Raw genomic sequence first — 18,130 nt, 5'->3', positions numbered from 1 at the left:
CCGACCCGTTTTTCTTTCATGTTTGCTCGCTTATGAACTTTTAATGCTTGGTACGTCTAATCTGTGAATTTGTTGAAAAATGATAAAAAGGCTTCACTGTTGGAACGAGGAAATGCCCTTGTCTTGTCGTCCTTTTAGTGTTTAAGACATGAGATTCAACGTGTGGTTGCTGAGAGACTGTTTGATTCTTCTCATGCCAACTGGAATGAATTCTGCAATCAAATGATCTCTAAACTCTATACAGGCATAGCATACTGGAACATAAACACAACATACTGTTTAAAGTTGGCAGCGCCAAGCACACTATCGCCGTATCCGTTGTTAAGCGGTAGAAAGCGAAATACCAAATAGTTCCATAATGCATTTTCAATAGAGCAATATCCAGCCGGCGGCCGGCTGTGCGACACGCCGTCGCGGGACGTTTGGCCGTGGGGCAATTCAGTTGAACATGTGGACCATTCGTCGTGAGACAACTAGGGCCGGACATTTGGTTTTATGACAATTCGTCTGAGGACAATTTGTTTTTGTGGTAGATGGTCACCGTTTTCGTAAAGCACTCGATAAGCTTCCGACTCCCAAAGTCGCGCCTCTCTTGATGTCGCCCAGTAAATCAGCTGCGAAACAAGTTGTCCGAAAACGAAATGTCACTGCGACGAAATGTCTCAGGATGAAATGTCCTGCGACCACTTGGGTTGTCACGATCCACCAGACGATTATTATCACTTAGCAATCTCGGGGAATAAAGAGGCCTGATCGAGCCAACGCCGCTTATTTAACTGGACAAAAATATCTCTGTAGTTGATTAGTATATGCAGCACGACATTTCTGATGCGTAAATACTAAGCAGTAAATGCACGAAGGACTACTTATTGCAAAAAGCACATATACCAATAAATTAATCAAGAAACGGTAAAGTGCTGCTACCAGAGGATGCATGCTGAAATAGTGTTACAGCTCGCATACGGGTTAAAATAATACTGTTAGTGTTTACTATTGGAGCAGTCTCAGTTCCCTACGAAACACTGTATCTGAAGTTCTGAACACTGGTGAATAATTAAAATGCTAACTTCTTGCCAAATGGAATGCTTAGTGTTTTACCATGAACTGCGCATCATGTTTTTTGCTGTCAGGAGAAATGGGGCGCATACTCGGGGATCTACCGTGGCCATTGTCTCCATTTCGTTCTACAGGTATTCGCCCTCAACGGCATTCTTGAAGCGCGAAGTCAACCGCTTCCACCAACTCCAGGCAAATATCTGCCCGACATTCAGCCACCAGCTAAGACGATTATCACTCAGAAGGATGTAGAATTCATTTTTCCGGTAGACATTAACGCCGATAACTCCCAAATCCAACAAAGAGTCCATCATGGGACCGATAATAATCAGGGTTGTGCAGAAGCGCATTGCGGTACAGGTATCAACGATCTGCTGACGTACGGCTTCGCTCCCGATGAACGACGATGGATTTCGGCGAACTTCCTGAGAGAGTGTAATGATCCGCCGGGCGTAGTGCAGCGCTCCGATGGCACTCCCGCAGTAGACGATCCCAGGAACTGCAACGGCATTCAGCAGGTACATCGCGCGTTTTCGGAAACGCGTGTCTTCCGACTACAAGGATTTTTAGCGCATGGTCATCGCTCTACTAGTACGAAATGATTCATTACTTTCGTACGAGGTCAAGATATTAACACGAGACAGGGGACAGAACGGAAACCTGTGGAAGGTATTCTCCCCGAAGTATTGCCTAATGCTGCTCTAGATTCCCGGCAGTTTTTTTACGACAGTTACGTAGAAAATCTTTTCACCGGAGTCAAACGCACACTCTTACCTCATTAAGAAGCGCGTAGGAGGCATAGGTTATACCACCCATGGCGCTGAAAGTATCTAATGGTATCCTGAGGACCATTAGAACTAGAAGGGCTACAGTTTGACGAATGACCGTTTCCGCCCACTGGTGTATGTTTTCAATGTGGCTCACCAGTTTGCTGTACGCATCTGGATCGATCGCTCCCCGATCACTCGCGGCAGTCACCGCGCCGTACGAATTTTCGAGTTTCGGGCTATGTTGCCCACGAGCATCCTTCCGAACCATCGTTAAATAAAATTACTGTGATTACAGTCAATACGAACTAAGGTACCGGTTTCGAGAACGATATAAACGAAGAGGGAGTGAAATAGAGTTTTAGAAGAAAAAAAGCCGCAGCAGTTGTCGAAAGTATATTTTTAAGGTTGCGGTTTTTGCTTTGTGCGCGAGCGATGGTTGCTAAAGCAGTTTACTCTTGTCTAAAAATATGCAGCCATAATTGCTGTTTGCTTAATGCCTCTTCTGAGCTGAAGTGCAGACGCAGCTAAACGGCATCGATGACAGGAAATCGGTAATGCCATGCCATCGATCGATGTTACAAGCGGGATTTGCGCAAAGCGTTGTGCAGGTGTCTGCTGTAGCAATACTTGAACTGTTTAATAAAAGGATCGTTGCATAGCGGCTGCTTGTTCAATATGCAGCTGAGCCAAATAAATATACAGCCATGCCGAATATCAACAACTCTGCTGTCGTTCCTCAATGTAAATTGAGTGCATGGCTTCAACAAGGAATGTGGACCGCTATCAAGGATAAAATTGTATTGTGAACAGCTATCAAGGATAAAATCTTGATGTATGAGAGATCCGTGCAAGACGCTCATTTGAAACATCACATTTTTCGGTTCACCTGCATGCACTTAAACTTTTCCGAAATCATTTTAAGTAACTAAATCTCCCACTAATGTTGGGCGTGCAGACGGATTTCACGCCCAGGCAAACGAAATCTCTGAATACGAAACCTTACAAAACAATGAAAATAAAGTGTCTGAAAATGTGGGAAAGCAGAAGTTTCGGTGCATGTAAAGAAACTGGTATCATCAGTCATGTAATTTTTTTCGCTAGGAATGGAGTCTTCAGTGCGAGAGAAAAATTGTGGGAAATTCTAAAGGATTCTAATACATACTTTAATTAACTTGTATCTGTGTGACATATAATGATCGTCCCGTGGGTGCCACAAAAAGCCGTCCTAGCGCATACGGCAATCGGTGTATTCATCAGCCATTGATGGTATATAGTACGCTGGAAGCGGCGTCATATGGAGTGCCAGTTGTAGCATGGCCGTTTTTTGGCGACCAGCCGCTGGATGTCGTGGAACAACGGGGAATAGAACGAATCATGCCGGGAACCAGTACGTGGATACACGCTGTTGCCGAGTCTATACCCTGTTGTAGTTTCTCGGAACGATCATAATCTACAATGCCAGCAGCTGGCAGTGGAAACAAGATGAAACCGCTGCGAAGCGGTAGAGAATAATACACCAAATACTTTTATACAGTAATTTTAACAAGGAATGGATGACTATTATCACTTAACATCTCAGTGAAAAGAAATCTTACTGAACCACCGTTGTTTATTTAACTGAACAAAACTACCGCATGAATTAGTACATGCAGCACCGCCAGCACGACATTTTTGACGGGTAAATGGGTAACAACAAGTAACTACGCGTAAAGGCCCGCGCTGAACCTTAGATTCGGATTAATTAAACTTGGATTACGATTACGCGTAAACTGTAAGAAGCACATGTGCCAGTTAATAAGTCTTTAGACTTATTCGAAAATATGAATACGAATCCCGAAAATGAGCGCTTAATGTTATAGAACGATGCAGGAACTGCTAACAGAAATTACAGAATATCACTTACGTATTATACTCGCTTACGAGTAAAAATATGACTAGGGGAGCCGATGATATGTGGGGTTGCTCTTTGATTAAATATTATCATGTCTATGATTGTGGTACTGAACACTGTATCCGTAGTATTCCATACACAAGTGCAAACAAAAATGGATTATGGTTCACCTGTTGACAGTTGAAAACCCTTGCGTGTCACCATGGTCTGCACCTCTTGTCTTCGGTTTTAAGTAGAGACTGGGCGAGCACGCTCGGATCCACCATGGCTACGGTCTCCGCTTCGAATTACGGATACTGGCCATCAACGGCCTTCTCCAGGCTCGTAACCAAACGTTCCCACCAACCCCAGAAGAAGACTTGCCCGAGATCCAGCCACCAGGAAAGACGATTATCCTTCATGTGAGCGTAGAATTCCTTTCCCAAGTAGACATTGACGCCGATAAGAAAAACATCCTCAAAAAAGGTCAGCATCGGACCGACCGCAATGGGTAAAGAGACGAAGCGCAGTTGGCTGCAGGCGTCCACGAGCTGTTGACGTACGGCTTCGCTCTCGATGAACGACCGCGGATTTTGCCGTACTTCCTGAGCTTTTGTAGCAATCTGCCGGGCGCAGCACAGCGCCAGAATAGAAATCACCCAATACACGATCCCGGGTAATGCGACGTTCATCAGCAGATATTCCGTCCGTTTTCGAAAACGCGTTTCTTCCGGCTACCAAGATTTATAATAACGATCGTTGCACTACTATCTGTACTACTTCTACTGAAAGCAGTTTATTGCCTTTTTACTACGTCAGCGCTGGCTTAATCAGAGCTCTGATTACTTATTACCCTATTAAAGCGCACACGCATACCTCATGGGGAAACGCGTAGACCCTGCTAGTCAGGGCACTGATGGTATCGCATGGGATCCTTAGGGCCGCCAGAAGGAGAAAGACAGCAGTATAACGACTGACCGTTGCCGCCCATAGATTTATGTTTTCGGTGTGGCTAACCAGTTTGCTATAAACATCTGGATGAAGCACACCCCCATCATTCGGGGTAGGCCGGGTAGCCACCGTGTTTTCCAAATTTTCGGCGTTTGGACTATGCTGTCCACGAGCATCCTTCCGAGCCATCGTTAAACGAATTTTGGTACTGGTTCGAAAAACGGTCTCAACTACAAGGGATACGGTCTCAATAGATGACAGTATGAAAATAGGTGTCCAAAGCGGATTTATAAAGCGGTTTCCGCGTTGTAGGAAGGCGATGGTTGTTATTTGATAAAGCAGTCTCTCCTGTCTAGAAACAAGCAGCCATATTTGTTGTTTCCACAATTCCTCCTCTGAGCTGGTGCGCTGACGTAGCACAGCGGCATCGAGGACAGGAAATCGGTAATTCCACGCAACCGAACAGCGCTACAAGAGGGATTTCCGGAGACGGTGCTTGCTACAGCGGTTTCTTAAATGTTTACTAAAGGGATTGATTCATAGAAGCTGTTTGTTCAGCACGCAGCCGAGCCAAATAAACACACAGCCATGCCGACTGCCATAAACTTGGCTCTCGTTTCGCAACCTAATATACTGCAGTGACTTATCGAGAAGAGGCAGTCGAACCGTTCAATGCCACCAAGCGGAACAATAGGTAGAGTTTCCAATAATCTTGTCTACACCGGAGAAGCTCGAAAAATTCACCGCGTCTAATGAATTATGTTTCGGATGAGGATGCCGAGTTTCCCCAATCCATTGCAAAAGCGAAAACTGGCTGAATTTTTATTGATATGTTAAGGGGACGCAGTGTTGTCAAAGCGGTTTACTATGTTTTGGCTAACGTTCTTACTAGCTTACCGTGAGTGCTGCATGGCTGTGGACGTTTATCGGAAGCTGCGCGTCCTGTATTTTCTAAACCTGATTTTATTTGCTGTTCTTCTATGGCTCGTACAAGATGTTCTTATAAATTTGTCCTGGCCGCACAGTGATCTGGGGTTTCTGACTTCTGGTATCGTAATCGTAGATTACTCGTGATCTTGCATCCTTTTACAACCTATAGAGTTCGAAAATCCTCGAAGCGCATGTTTAAGCCAAGCTGAGATGCTGCAGTAGCATTTTTTTAATAAGCTAGATTGTGTACGCTGATTCCTGCCGGCTTTGCAAGCCGCAACGTCTCGTCCATGGTAAGACGAAAAACAAAATTTCTCTGCGAAAAAAACAAGGTAAAACACACAGCCCGATATTTTTTATGCATAAATGTAAGAAATAATAAATACGCGAACAGCAAATAATCACTAATAAACTGCAAGATGCACATACAACAATACCGTAATCTAAACCTACAAGCGCTTAACGTTTTAAAAAGTTAAGGCATTGCTACCAGAAGATTCTTAGTGTTGCAGCTAGTTCACGCGTAAAATTATTGATATGAAAGCATCTCAGGTCGCCCAACAAAACACGGTATTTGTACACAAGTGGAAAGCTAAAATTGCTCACTTCTGGCCGATTAGAAAGCGTAGTGTTTTTAATTTCACCATGAAATGCGCATCGTGTTATCGGTTGTCAGCAGAAATTGGCATGCTACGCAATTCAACGTAGCCATGGAACATTTCGCACTACAGGTATTCGCCTTCAACGTCGTTCTTCAAGCGCGAAGTCAGCCGCATCCACCAACACCAGAAGGAGAACTGCCCCACATCCAGCCAGCAACGAAGAAGATTGTTCTCTATATATGCATGGACTTCATTCTCCAGGTAGACATTAACGCCAATATATCCATAATCAACAAGGAAGTTGACCATGGGACCGAACATTATCGGGGTTGTGCAGAAGAGTAGTCTGACGCAAGCCGTCACGAGCTGCTGACGTATGACTTCACTCTCGACGAACGACCGCGGATTTTGCCGTACTTTCTGAGCTAGTTCAACGATTCGGCTGGCACTGCGCTGCGCCCAGATGGAAACCCCACAATACACGATCCTGGGTACTGCAATGGCAATAAGCAAGAATGCCGTCCGCCCTTGAGAACGCGTACCTTCCGCCTGCCAAGATTTATAAGCACGATGATTGCTCTACTAGTAGAAAATGAATCAATATATTCTTACCATGCCAGCATATTACGTATAACGCGTCAGAGAATAAAGCACAAATCAGTGGTGCGGATTCAACCCAAGGTAGTGGAAACAGTTGTGATAGAACTTTACAAAAGTAAAGAGTAAAGACTTTGGCAAACATTTTTTTATTCTTTTAATTTTTTTTCTTTTTTATTTCTATACTTTTTTCCTTTTTCTTTCTATAGCGGTCAACGTATTTAAACGCACACGCATACCTCATTGGGAGGCGCGTAGGCGCTACCAGCCATGACGCTGATGGTCTCCAATGGGATCCTGAGTGCCGCCAGAAGGATAAAGGCTACAGTATAACGACAAACCTTTGCCGCCATTTGGTATGTGTTTTCGGTGTGGCTGACCAATTTGTTGTACACATCTTGGTCGAGCACTCCTTGATCGCTCGCGTCAGTCACCGTGTCCCCGGAATTTTCAGCGTTCGGACCGTGTTGTCCACGAGCATCCTTCCGAACCATCGTTAAAGGAATTACAGCCAATATGTACCAAGGTACCGGGTTGGAGAGCGGTATCAAGGGAATTGAGACGAAATGAAATATACAGTAGCACAAATAAACAGGTGTCAAAAGCAGATTTGTTAAGTTGTGGTCTTTGCGTTGTCGGAAAGCGATGGTTGTTAAAGCAGCCTAAATACTAGCAGCGGTACCTTTTGTTTCATAAATTTTAACTCTGAGCAGGTGAGCTGGCGCAGCACAGTGGCATCAATGACACGAAGTTGATAATGCCATGTAACCGAATAGCGCTGCAAGCGGCATTTCCGGAAAAAAGTTCGCGGTGCCTGCTACAGCGGTACTTTTAATTGTTCACTAAAGGGATAGTTGCAAAGCTGCTGTTTGTTCAGTATGCAACTGAGCCAAAAACACACAGCCGTGCCGAATGTCGGCAACTCTGGTTCTTTTGCAACCTAAATTTACCGCAGTGCTGTAAACAGGAAACGGAAGTTGAACTATGGGTTGAATTTCCGACAACCTTTCCTTTACTTCCGCGAAAACTAGAAAAATTAACAACGTCAGATAAAATAAGGGGGCGGGTTAGGTCCCAAATCCATTGCATCGCAACGCCGAAACCTGCAGAGTTTCTAATAGTATTAAAGGGACACAATGTTGTCTAGGTAGTTTACCATGTTTACAACCTGTAGTGACCAGCACGCCATGAGCGTAGTTTCAGACTGGTTTCATAGTGCGGTGGCTAATGCATGTCATAGAAAATTTTGAGAGTCGGAAACACGATGTGCTGTACTTCGACTTTGCTTAAAAATTGTACACTTCACACTTGCACTTACGGTCCAGCAAATTGGTCACTCAATCGTCGACACCAGATCCACAGATACGAAAAGCGCCACATGCTCGGTTAGCTGAACCGCACAGTAAAAGGTACGGATCAGCCAACGGACAATCAGCCGCCCCATGTGGCGCGCCACATACCTGCTAATTTAATATCGTGTGTGGGAGATCAGTGTGCCGAGCCGTAAAATGGAAGTGTAAAGTGACCAATTTCCGAGTTGACAGTTTGTTTATTGACAGTTTGAATTCGCGCTTTTTATGCAGTTATTCGGGATAGGTTGTACCCGAAGTGGACGACGAATCTGACGACAACGCCACGGGTGCCACTAACCGACCCGGATACTTTGAACATCTGCGGCTCGTCGGATTCCGTCATCTCCAACCTCGCACCCATGGACACAACCACCCACGCGGCATCGGGTCGACGGCTGCTGCGGTCTGCGTAAATTCCTTCGCCGCTACGCTGTGACCAAGGTTATAATAAGGACGCCAACATGTGCATACACGAGCACATCGTATGCAGTAGCACAACCTATCAGGAGCTACCCGGCCGAAAATTATGTTCAAGCACATACCGTATTATTCTGCAAATTCATTAGCTCATTACTTTGCCTGTGTTAATGGCTGTCACTACGTATGTAATTCACGGAACGTTATTTAAGCGAGTAATCGTAAATTCGTAATGGGATAGCGCGACGTTGCAACGCGAATGAAAACCGATTTTTCTTTTCAGCTATAAAAATCAACGTTTGAAGTGTGCAGCCACATTCGCATAACAAATTTATTCTAATGCAAAGACCAAATTAAAAGCGGAAGCAGCCTTCCGCTCTTAATTGAACATATACTCGTTTACCAATAAACAAACGCATACTCCTGCATTTGATTATCAGATAATCCGCTGCTACAAACGCACGTACAACATATACATCACGTGTGTGGCCATAATTTCCGTTAAAAGCCGGCATGTCCCCAGAAAAGCGATACCGCTCTAACAACAGCAAACAAACCCTAACCGCAGTACAAAGTATAAACAAACATTGAACATGTTCTACCGAACCTGCTGTCCGTTAATGGCTGTCCTAGCACAGAACATACACAAGCTTGGCAAAATGTAAGAATGAAGATCAGACAGCGGCTAAAAATACACCACGCCAAAAATACAGCGAAGTCAGGCGAGAGAAATTTCGGCTAACTACGCTGTCGTACGATGAAAACGTGCAATAATTTATGGATGTTCCGAAATGTTTTATTACTGTGCTTAGCAGTCTGTGGTAGCAAGATATGTAAACGGATACCTCCATCCATTGAAACGTCAAAAGACGCTATGAAGACCGCAATACGCTCTGTACGGTGCATACTGCTCATGTGCGTACGCAATACTATGCATAACGTAAGTAATCGTGCCACGTAATTACATACTGCGTATCGTAAGTAATCGTGCCATACTGCGTATCGTAAGTAACCTGCTGGAGGACAACGCTTTCCGCATCAGTGTTGCGTTGCGTCTGGGAGCGCCGATCGTTACCCCACACGTGTGCGTTTGTGGAGGGTTGGTCGACGAGCTAGGCCGGCATGGACTTCGCTGTAAGCGGTCCGCCGGAAGACTACCACGGCACGACGGAATTAGCGCAGAATTCGCCCGAGGTCTGAAGTCAGCAGAATTTCCTTCCAGAATGGAACCAAAAGGTCTGTCCGTGAAAGACAAGAAAAGGCCGGATGTGATCACTCTTATACCGTGGGCACGCGGAAAGCCGCTGGCCGTGGATGTTACCTGCGTGGACACGCTGGCAGCCTCGTATATCGACCGCACCTCCGTGAACGCCGGCGCAGCAGCCGAACTCGCGGAAAGGAAGAAACTTTCGAAACACGCTTGGCTGCAACCAAGATACGATTTTGTTGCCGCTGCCTTCGAAATCTACGGACCTTTGGGAGACGGAACAAAAAAGCTAGTGGAGAAGGTTGGAAACGGTATAGCGACTTCCACTGGCCAGAAGCGAGCGAAAGAGCTTTTTAAGCAGCGAATATCTATGCAAATACAACGGGGAAACGCGATTTGTGTAATGGGTACGCTCCCCTATCAGGATAGCATAGAGGAAGTTTTTCTGTTATAATGACGTTCTGTTTTGGTACTAAGTTTGTACTTGTACAACGATACTCATTAAAGGTCCGAGCTACTGCATATCACATATCGTTGCTAAATCGGGCACTGCGTACGGCCCTAACTAACTAACGTTTCGATGGAAGTAGTCAACATGTTAACGCTTGTTATTTTCTCAGACAGCTGAAACTTCGAAATTTTAACTTCTGGGTGTAAAGATTCTCACGATACCAAGCGCGCTCTGATTATAGATTATCACTGTTATAGATTATAGATTATTATATGCTATTCGTAATTGTGTGGGTAGTGTGGATACTATAAGCAAGGGCAATTATACTTTAATGCTGAGACTCGTTTTGAGTTTAAACATACTGAGAAATGAAAGGTAGTAGTAATTTCTTTATAATAGGCCACAACCGTAGTAGACAGAATACTGAATCCTGTAACAGAGACATAGCTGGCACTCGCCAGTACAGATTGCTGTTGGATGACACGCACTGTATTATGCGTGTTATCCACACACCAACTACGTAACATATTTTTGATTTTTATGTCAGTGATTCAGTACGTTTTATGGGTCGGACATTCTCTCTCACAATTTACAGTAAACACATACTGTGTGTAGTACTAGTGCAACAAAAGCGTACGGTACTAGCGCAACAACCGGCTCTTTCCGGTTTGTGAAAGTTATGTAATGCGCTCACCGCACCTTCCAAACTTTTCAAGTCGGTTGGTCTGTGCTTAGGGTGCTAACGGTTTATCTCGGGTAGAGTGTAATTACCAGTTGATTCATGCGGCCTTCAAACTAATGAACTCTCTGTTGGTAGCAGCCGGCACTATGTAGCGAGTAGCGAGAAGTATTTCCAACAGGCAGACAGAAAGACTTTCAATATACCAACTATACAGAAATCCGAGACCGTGGAGTTCGATTTAATTTCTTTTTGTGAAATTTGAAACCGCTGGCTAGGAACACACTTCCCAACGACACTTATTACATTTGTAGCTGCAGTTATCTACCGACGCAATAAACCGGAAACGAAAATTTTAATTGGATCTTCAGCAACGTTAGGAGGTGGTTACACGTAAGTCAAGCTTCGTTTTTATATAATAATTTATGATAACCACTGAGATTATGTCGGAAATAAAAGCAGCGCTCAGTCCTGGTGCAGTCAAACAATAAGCACATTGCAATTTGGATGTGCAGCAAAGCCCTCTCTAGAGTTTTTGGGAACGAATTAAAATAGGTGCTAATAATGAATTCTTAAACGGTTCTTGTTCAGAAATAATAGCGAGAAAATGTGTTGCAAAAGGCACACTGTTTGATTTTTCCATGTGTGTAATTTTCCATGTGTGTTTTCTATTTTTCCATTCATATACTCATGTATCAAACCATCGCAGAGACGATTTCCTGGAGTACTGCATCGAGCAGTCGGTCGTAATGTGCAACCGTTCTGAGTTTAAATGGCGCAAGTCGTTGGTAAAGGTTATAACCAGTATCTGTAGTGCATTTGCGTTGGTTACTTGTATGTGTAGAAGTACAAATCATGCGTACAGCTAACAACTAAGGCGCTTTTGCAACTGCAATGGCTGGCCAGCGCTACTTGTACCGATGCATGCGTGCTTTGTACACATACAAGTAACCAACGCACACCAACGCACTACTGACTAGTCATATTATGACTAGAAAACGACCCCGCGTAAATTGCGCGGAATACGTAAGCGATGAATAACCCAAGACTCAGTGCAAAAATTCGCTGCTTATAATTTACAACTTGTACTGTTGTATAGGTTTACTGAACGTGGCTTTATGAGGCAATCTGTAGAGTTAGGTGTATAGTAATTTTAGTGTTAACTGTTATAATTTAACGTTACGCATTCTGCATGTGTCGTGCAAAATACAGCTTTGGAGGTTATGAGCATAACCGCACCCGGACATTTGGGAGTGTGACATTTTGCCGCATTTAAATTCGACGCACGACCTTTCGCCGCGAAGACATTTCGCCGCGGGACATTCTGACGCTGGGACACTTCGGTTTGGGACAATTTGCCTTGAGACATTTTAACTTTGCGACTTTTTGACGCAGGACGTCCGGTCGCGGACACTTCGCCGCAAAATAATTGACACGCTTAATTTTACGGGTTACTTGGAAGGTTTTCTTAGGTTTTTAGGTATCTTAGGTTTTTTAGATTTCTTGGGTTTTTTAGATTTCTTGGGTTATTTAGATTTCTTAGGTTTTTTAGGTTTCTTAGGATTCTTAGATTTCTTAGGCTTCTTAGGCTTCTTAGGTTTCTTAGGTTTTTTGGGTTTCTTTAACTTTCTTAGGTTATTTTCTTCAGAGTTCCTGGCGAGATGACCTCGCGGCGAAATGTGTGCGACCAAAAGTCCTGCGACGAGTTGTCGGTGGCGAAATGTCGCGGTGCCGAGCATAACGTATCCTTGCTGTAACATTCGCGTTGTAGTGGCGGGTATCTTTCAAGTAATCCAGATAATTTTCTTAGCATTCCTGATGGAGTTCGTTTGGGATGCATAAAGTGATAAGGATACTGCAAAGATGCGGTAAAATACTGCAAGTGATTAAAAAGTTATATTAGATTAGAGAATATTTGACGTACAGATATGCGTAGAAGATACTGTAGGATGCGGTGGGATATTTTGGATACAAGTCAAAACAAATTTCTCCTGAAAAATTTAAAGTGTACTAATTGTGCCATAGGTGTAAAAATGTCTTATGACATCATCGAAACTCCATGTCTGGGACGCGCCTTTAAACCGGGGATGCTGTACGACTGTCGCAGGGATATGCTGGTGCCATCATTGACCTTGTGGAACCCACAAAAGCTGAAAAGCGAACTCAACTCGCAGCCTCAGCTGTACACAAACTGTGAAATGATCCTGAACGACACTATAAGCGAAAAGTCATCAAAACTCGGTGTGGACGCCGATCTTAAGCTCAGCTTTTTGGGAGGTCTGGTATCGGTTTCCGGTTCCGCCAGTTACTTGAATGACACAAAAAAATCAAGCCATCAAGCACGGGTAAGCTTAAAATATTCGATGCTATCGCGTTTTGACGAGCTGACGATGGCGCATTTGGGTCCCGGTGACATCGAGCATCCGCATATATTCGAAGGCGATGACGCAACGCATGTTGTCACTGGTGTACTTTATGGAGCCGACGCAGTGTTCGTGTTCGACCAGGATGTTGGATCATCTGAAGAAGTCACGAAGGTGTCTGGGAATCTGCAGGCGTCCGTGAAGTCGCTCGTCGGAAGCATCGAAGGCGGTGCTAATCTCGACTTTAATACCGGAGAGAAGGCAGAATATAAAGGCATCAGATGCACGTTCTATGGAGATTTTCATTTGAAACAAAATCCTATCAACCTTTTGGATGCAATGAAGGTTTACAGCGACCTTCCTTCCTTAATAGAACAAAATGGTCCGGTGCCGAAAAAAGTATGGCTGTATCCTTTAACAAAATTAGACAGCAAGGCGGCAAAGTTAGTACGTCAGATAAGTTTATCATTGGTGACTCAAACGGAAAAGATCATGGAAAGTCTAAATGAGGCAGACATGCTGACAAACGATTTAATCAAGTCATGCCATCCAATGTTGGATGGACTGAAGTTTCAAGCCGAAACATTCAAGCGGTTAGTTACTGAATTCAAGACTACCTTCCAGAAACAGCTTGTTCCTATTTTGCCCAAAATACGCGGCGGAGGCATTGAAGAAGCAACTTTGGCCGAAGTTCTTGAAAACGTTAACCGGTCACCATTTTCGCCTGCACTTCTGCAAATGTGGCACAAAAGAAAGCATGTTGAAGTCAGCACATTCAACTTCATAACCGCGCAGATCAAGCAGTCTCTTGAAAATACGAATGTTCTAATCGCAACCCAGCAGGCGGAAGTGGAAGAAATGCTTCTCAGTTTTGAGCACGACATCGTTCTCGCTCTGGTTTTTGAAGCCGGGACACATTCAGATCCCTTCTTAGAACAACTGGAAAATAGCCTTCGCCACACTCCAAACTTGACAACCTTAAGCAGTACTCTGACAGCAGTCACAGCACCTCTCAGAAATAATGCCGCTAATAATCGAAATGCAGCAGTTCGCAAAATGTCGAAAGATTTCATTGATTTTGTTCGGGATAACACGGGATCGAAGAAAGTGAAATTTATTGTTTATGCAGAAGGAGAATGCGGGGATGGTGTTGCCTACCCCCGCATGGTGTTACACGATCTACAAAATGGAGAAGTTATTCCGTTTACTCCACCGAGCGTCCCTGGTATGCCGCAGTGCAAATGGGAAAAAACTACCCCATCGGCTAATCTTGAGTGGTAATTACCTGAACACGGTCTGGATCATGTGGTTGCATATAAAATAGAATTTATTGTCGATGAAGTGGGCAACGACTGGACAAAATGCAAGGAGTATACGACAACTAGTTCTACTCCACAAGCCGTTATCGATGGGCTGGACCCCGAAGAAAGCCACGTTTTCAGAGTGCGAGCCGTTACCCGCGCAGGTCTTGGGGCTGCAAGCAAAGATAGCCATTTAAAACCGCGTACGTACTTACAGTAAAGTTGTAGAACATGTCAGCGTCGGATCAGTAATGCATCGAATCTTTTTTAGGACTCGAAAACACGTTGACCTTCGCAGGCAGAGAATGGATCATTCTGCATGACAAAAGCCCAGAACAGTATGCGAGGGGTGTTTTCAAAAAGGAAAACGTGTTTGTCGATCATCAAGACCGGTTACATCTGAAGCTAACGTTCGTCGACGCCAAGTACCAAGGCACGTATGGTATACCGCGGGTGGTGACCACGGAGCTATTAGGTCCTGGTCGTTATGAGTTTGTTGTAGAAAGTCGTTTCTATGACTGTCAGACTTTTCCAAACCTAGCCATATACAGTGGTGGACCGGATGAACTAACGTACAATCGGAAGTTTAAGGATTCAAATCCTTACGGCGGTCATTCCGTAACGTCCGTCATCGGTTGGCCTGATTTTCAGAAAGGCACTTACAGTTTTCAAGCCTCCTTAGACAATCCGGAATATGTGTTAGCCCACTCCGGAAAAGGACTTGGAAAGGCCGTGATTAAACACTCATACGACTGGCAGACCGACAAAGTCGTTTTCACGACCGAGACGGCCAGCGGCCCTCTAATTACGACTCTTTCTCCCGAGAATCATGCGCAGGTTTATCGGAATATGGGGGTAGAGGCCAGTGGCCCTATTAGCAGGAATCCTGGGCATATTTTTCGGAAGCCCGTTCCGCTTGTTATAACAGTAGTTCCGCAAGGAACTTATCCGAAAATCAAAGATGAGGTCGAATTTATTATTCATTCTTTCAAGTTTGTTCCACAATGAATTTCTTATACAGTTATCTGTTTAAATACGAAGTTATGACTAAACACTTTCATGTATTTGTCTTGGCTGCTGCACCTTAAGTAAATGCATACTGGTGCAGTGATAAACTAGCCCATCGTAATACCCGTATTTCGCCAGATTTATGAATAAACTACCGAAGCTATAATAAGTGCATTTTATCCTAAAGCGCTTCGTAAAAAAGCTGTCAACACGTGAGTAACTGAGCTGTGATGTCCGAAGTCAGCAAAAAGCCTTTGGCTTTAAACATTGCGCTGTAGCCAGCATTTCCGATTATTAATAATATAATAATTAAAAGCTTTTCCTGGCAATTAGGCAAAATATCGAAATTACGAAGGTGAAAAATGCCCGACCGGTAGAAATGCGAACATTTTGGAGTTGGGTACGATTTTAGTTTCCGTTTACGCGCCTTACAAACCGTATTCTTTTCAAAATAGTAATCCAGATTTAGGTCTATTGTCACGTATGGGATATACCAGAGCCAGCAAACTAGGAAAGATTGCCCAAAAGACCGAAACCAATATTATATCAAAAGCCGTAGTCGAAAATCCGGTCAGATAGCACTTATTTCTTTTAAAGCCGCTCCTGCTTCGAACGCAAAAGCAAAATTATGTTTAACCACAGTGAAAGTAAAAACCCTTTCCAGAAGAACGAATTTATTTTTACGCTAGTGCCGTTTTAAGGATAACAACTGCGGTCGAGCAGAAGTACTGCAAGAGCACCGGCCGAGCAGCTAACGCTACATTAAGCTCAAGGCTTCGGGCAACTGTTTTCGTTTTTAATGGAATTTTGTTTAATGGAAATGGTTTTTTAATGGAAATTATTAATTTTTAATTTTAAAAAAACAATTATCGAAAAATAATTTTAATTATTTTAATTTAATAATTAATAATTTTAATTTAATTATTTTATTTTTTCATGTTTCTGCACTTTGTGGTCGCATTTGGTGACAGTGTGACAGCTCCGCCCATCTGTGTGACGTCAGTCTTTAAATAAATTGAATTAAAAATTATTTTAATTTTTTTATGTTTGTGCACTTTGGGTCGATTTTTGGTGACAGTGTGGCAGCTCCGCCCATCTGTGTGACGTCAGTCTTTAAATAAATTATATTTAAAAATTATTTTAATTTTTTAAGTTTGTCCACTTTGGGTCGATTTTTTGTGACAGTGTGACAGCTCCGCCCATCTGTGTGACGTCAGTCTTTAAATAAATTATATTTAAAAATTATATTTAAATTAATTATATTCAACGGCAACAGCGAACAGTTGGTCAACGATGCGTGCGAAAATTGGAAGCTGGAGTCTGAATGTGAAGAGTTGCCGTTGGATCTGGCACGTGTTCACCAATGCATATGGGATAACGCGGTAATACAAAAGGACGTCGACGTTTTGTGGAATAATGTTGGTGACGATAAAAGAGCCGAAGCACGTTTGAGAGCAGTTAGCACGAAGTACGCCGGGGCCTGGCTTAACGCCCTTCCCGCGAAAGTATTCGGCAACTTCCTGGACGATCAGACTTTCCGCATTTCTGTTGGCCTGTGGCTTGGCGCTAAGATCGTGGAGCACCATTCGTGTGCGAGATGTGATAAAGAGGTTGCGGAAAACGGATACCATGGGCTAGCGTGTAAGAAATGCATCGGGAGAAGGGAACGTCATAACGGCATTAACGATATCATATTGCGAGCGCTGTGTAATGCCGGCATTGAGTCATACCCGGAGTCCATTGGCTTTTTGCGCGAAAACGGAAAACGTCCGGATGGAGCTACGCGTTGGAAGTGGTACCGCGGACAGCCCTTAGTATGGGACGTTACTTGCAGAGACACGATGGCGGATTCATACATCGACGCTACCTCAAAGTGTGCTGGCGCTGCCGCCGAACTGGCTTGTCGGGAGAAGATTGGAAAATATAAGTCGCTTACTGATCGCTGTAATTTTGTCGCTTTTGCATGTGAGACTTTTGGCGCGGTGTGAGACCGGCATTGTAACGTTAAAGGAGATCGGTAAGAAGTTGTTTTTAAGGACGGGTGAGAGTCGCTCTACTTGTTTTTGTTTCAACGTTTAAGTTTGGAGATTATGCGTGGTAACGCTATGAGTGTTTTGTGCACGGTCCCTTCTCATGTTAATTGGGACAAATTCTTCATTTAATGATATTTGTTGAGCGAAGCTCGCCTTGTACATATTGAGAAATAAAATAAAATTTAAAAATTAATTTATATTTTATATATATGCACTTTGTGGTCGAATTTTGGTGACAGTGTGACAGCTCCGCCCATCTGTATGACGTCAAGCTCGAAATCAAATCATTTAAAAATATTAATTTTAAATTGTGTACGATTTACAAATAATTAAATAATGTAATATTATTAGTTAATTTAGTTTGGAAAGTTTAAGAAATAGTGGCAGTTTAGTAATATTTTAACAAATTATTTAATTCAGGGTCAGTTATAAGATAACTAAGAGAGTGCTTTGGGAATAAAAAGTATTCTAACAACTAAAATTCATTGGCTGGAGCAGACCAGAATTCGTAATTTACGGTATCAGAAACCTATCCGTAAATTA

At 43.5% G+C, this 18,130-nt stretch overlaps 1 protein-coding gene and 1 long non-coding RNA gene across 3 annotated transcripts; both read left to right on the top strand.

Annotated features, from left to right (window-relative positions):
* Positions 1-9,217: 9,217 nt before the first annotated feature.
* Positions 9,218-10,272, top strand: LOC129586089 (uncharacterized). The gene is made up of 2 exons (XR_008690100.1): positions 9,218-9,485; positions 9,768-10,272. It is a non-coding gene; the product is annotated as an uncharacterized LOC129586089 (long non-coding RNA).
* Positions 10,273-11,077: 805 nt separating this feature from the next.
* LOC129586084 (stonustoxin subunit alpha-like) lies at positions 11,078-15,539 on the top strand. 2 transcript variants are annotated; one of them, XM_055479089.1, is made up of 3 exons: positions 11,078-11,275; positions 12,908-14,749; positions 14,818-15,539. In XM_055479089.1, exon 2 carries the CDS (start codon positions 12,916-12,918, stop codon positions 14,524-14,526), a length of 1,611 nt encoding a protein of 536 aa, XP_055335064.1. In that variant the 5' UTR covers positions 11,078-11,275; positions 12,908-12,915; the 3' UTR covers positions 14,527-14,749; positions 14,818-15,539. The 2 variants fall into 2 exon arrangements, with proteins under 2 accessions (XP_055335064.1, XP_055335062.1); XM_055479087.1 differs by lacking the exon at positions 11,078-11,275 and adding an exon at positions 12,645-12,750.
* Positions 15,540-18,130: the final 2,591 nt, after the last annotated feature.

The sequence above is a fragment of the Paramacrobiotus metropolitanus genome, unplaced genomic scaffold (assembly GCF_019649055.1).
Source record: "Paramacrobiotus metropolitanus isolate TYO unplaced genomic scaffold, Prichtersi_v1.0 Parri_scaffold0000019, whole genome shotgun sequence".
NCBI lineage: Eukaryota > Metazoa > Tardigrada > Eutardigrada > Parachela > Macrobiotidae > Paramacrobiotus > Paramacrobiotus metropolitanus.
This window is presented reverse-complemented; position numbering and strand designations above follow the sequence as displayed.

What these genes read in the sequence shown, in the direction of transcription:
- LOC129586084 (XM_055479087.1), top strand. Translation starts at nt 12,717, where the DNA reads ATGCATAAAGTGATAAGGATACTGCAAAGATGCG. An exon ending in AAGGATACTGCAAAGATGCG is followed by an intron (nt 12,751 to 12,907) that starts GTAAAATACTGC and finishes ATTGTGCCATAG; the next exon opens with GTGTAAAAATGTCTTATGAC.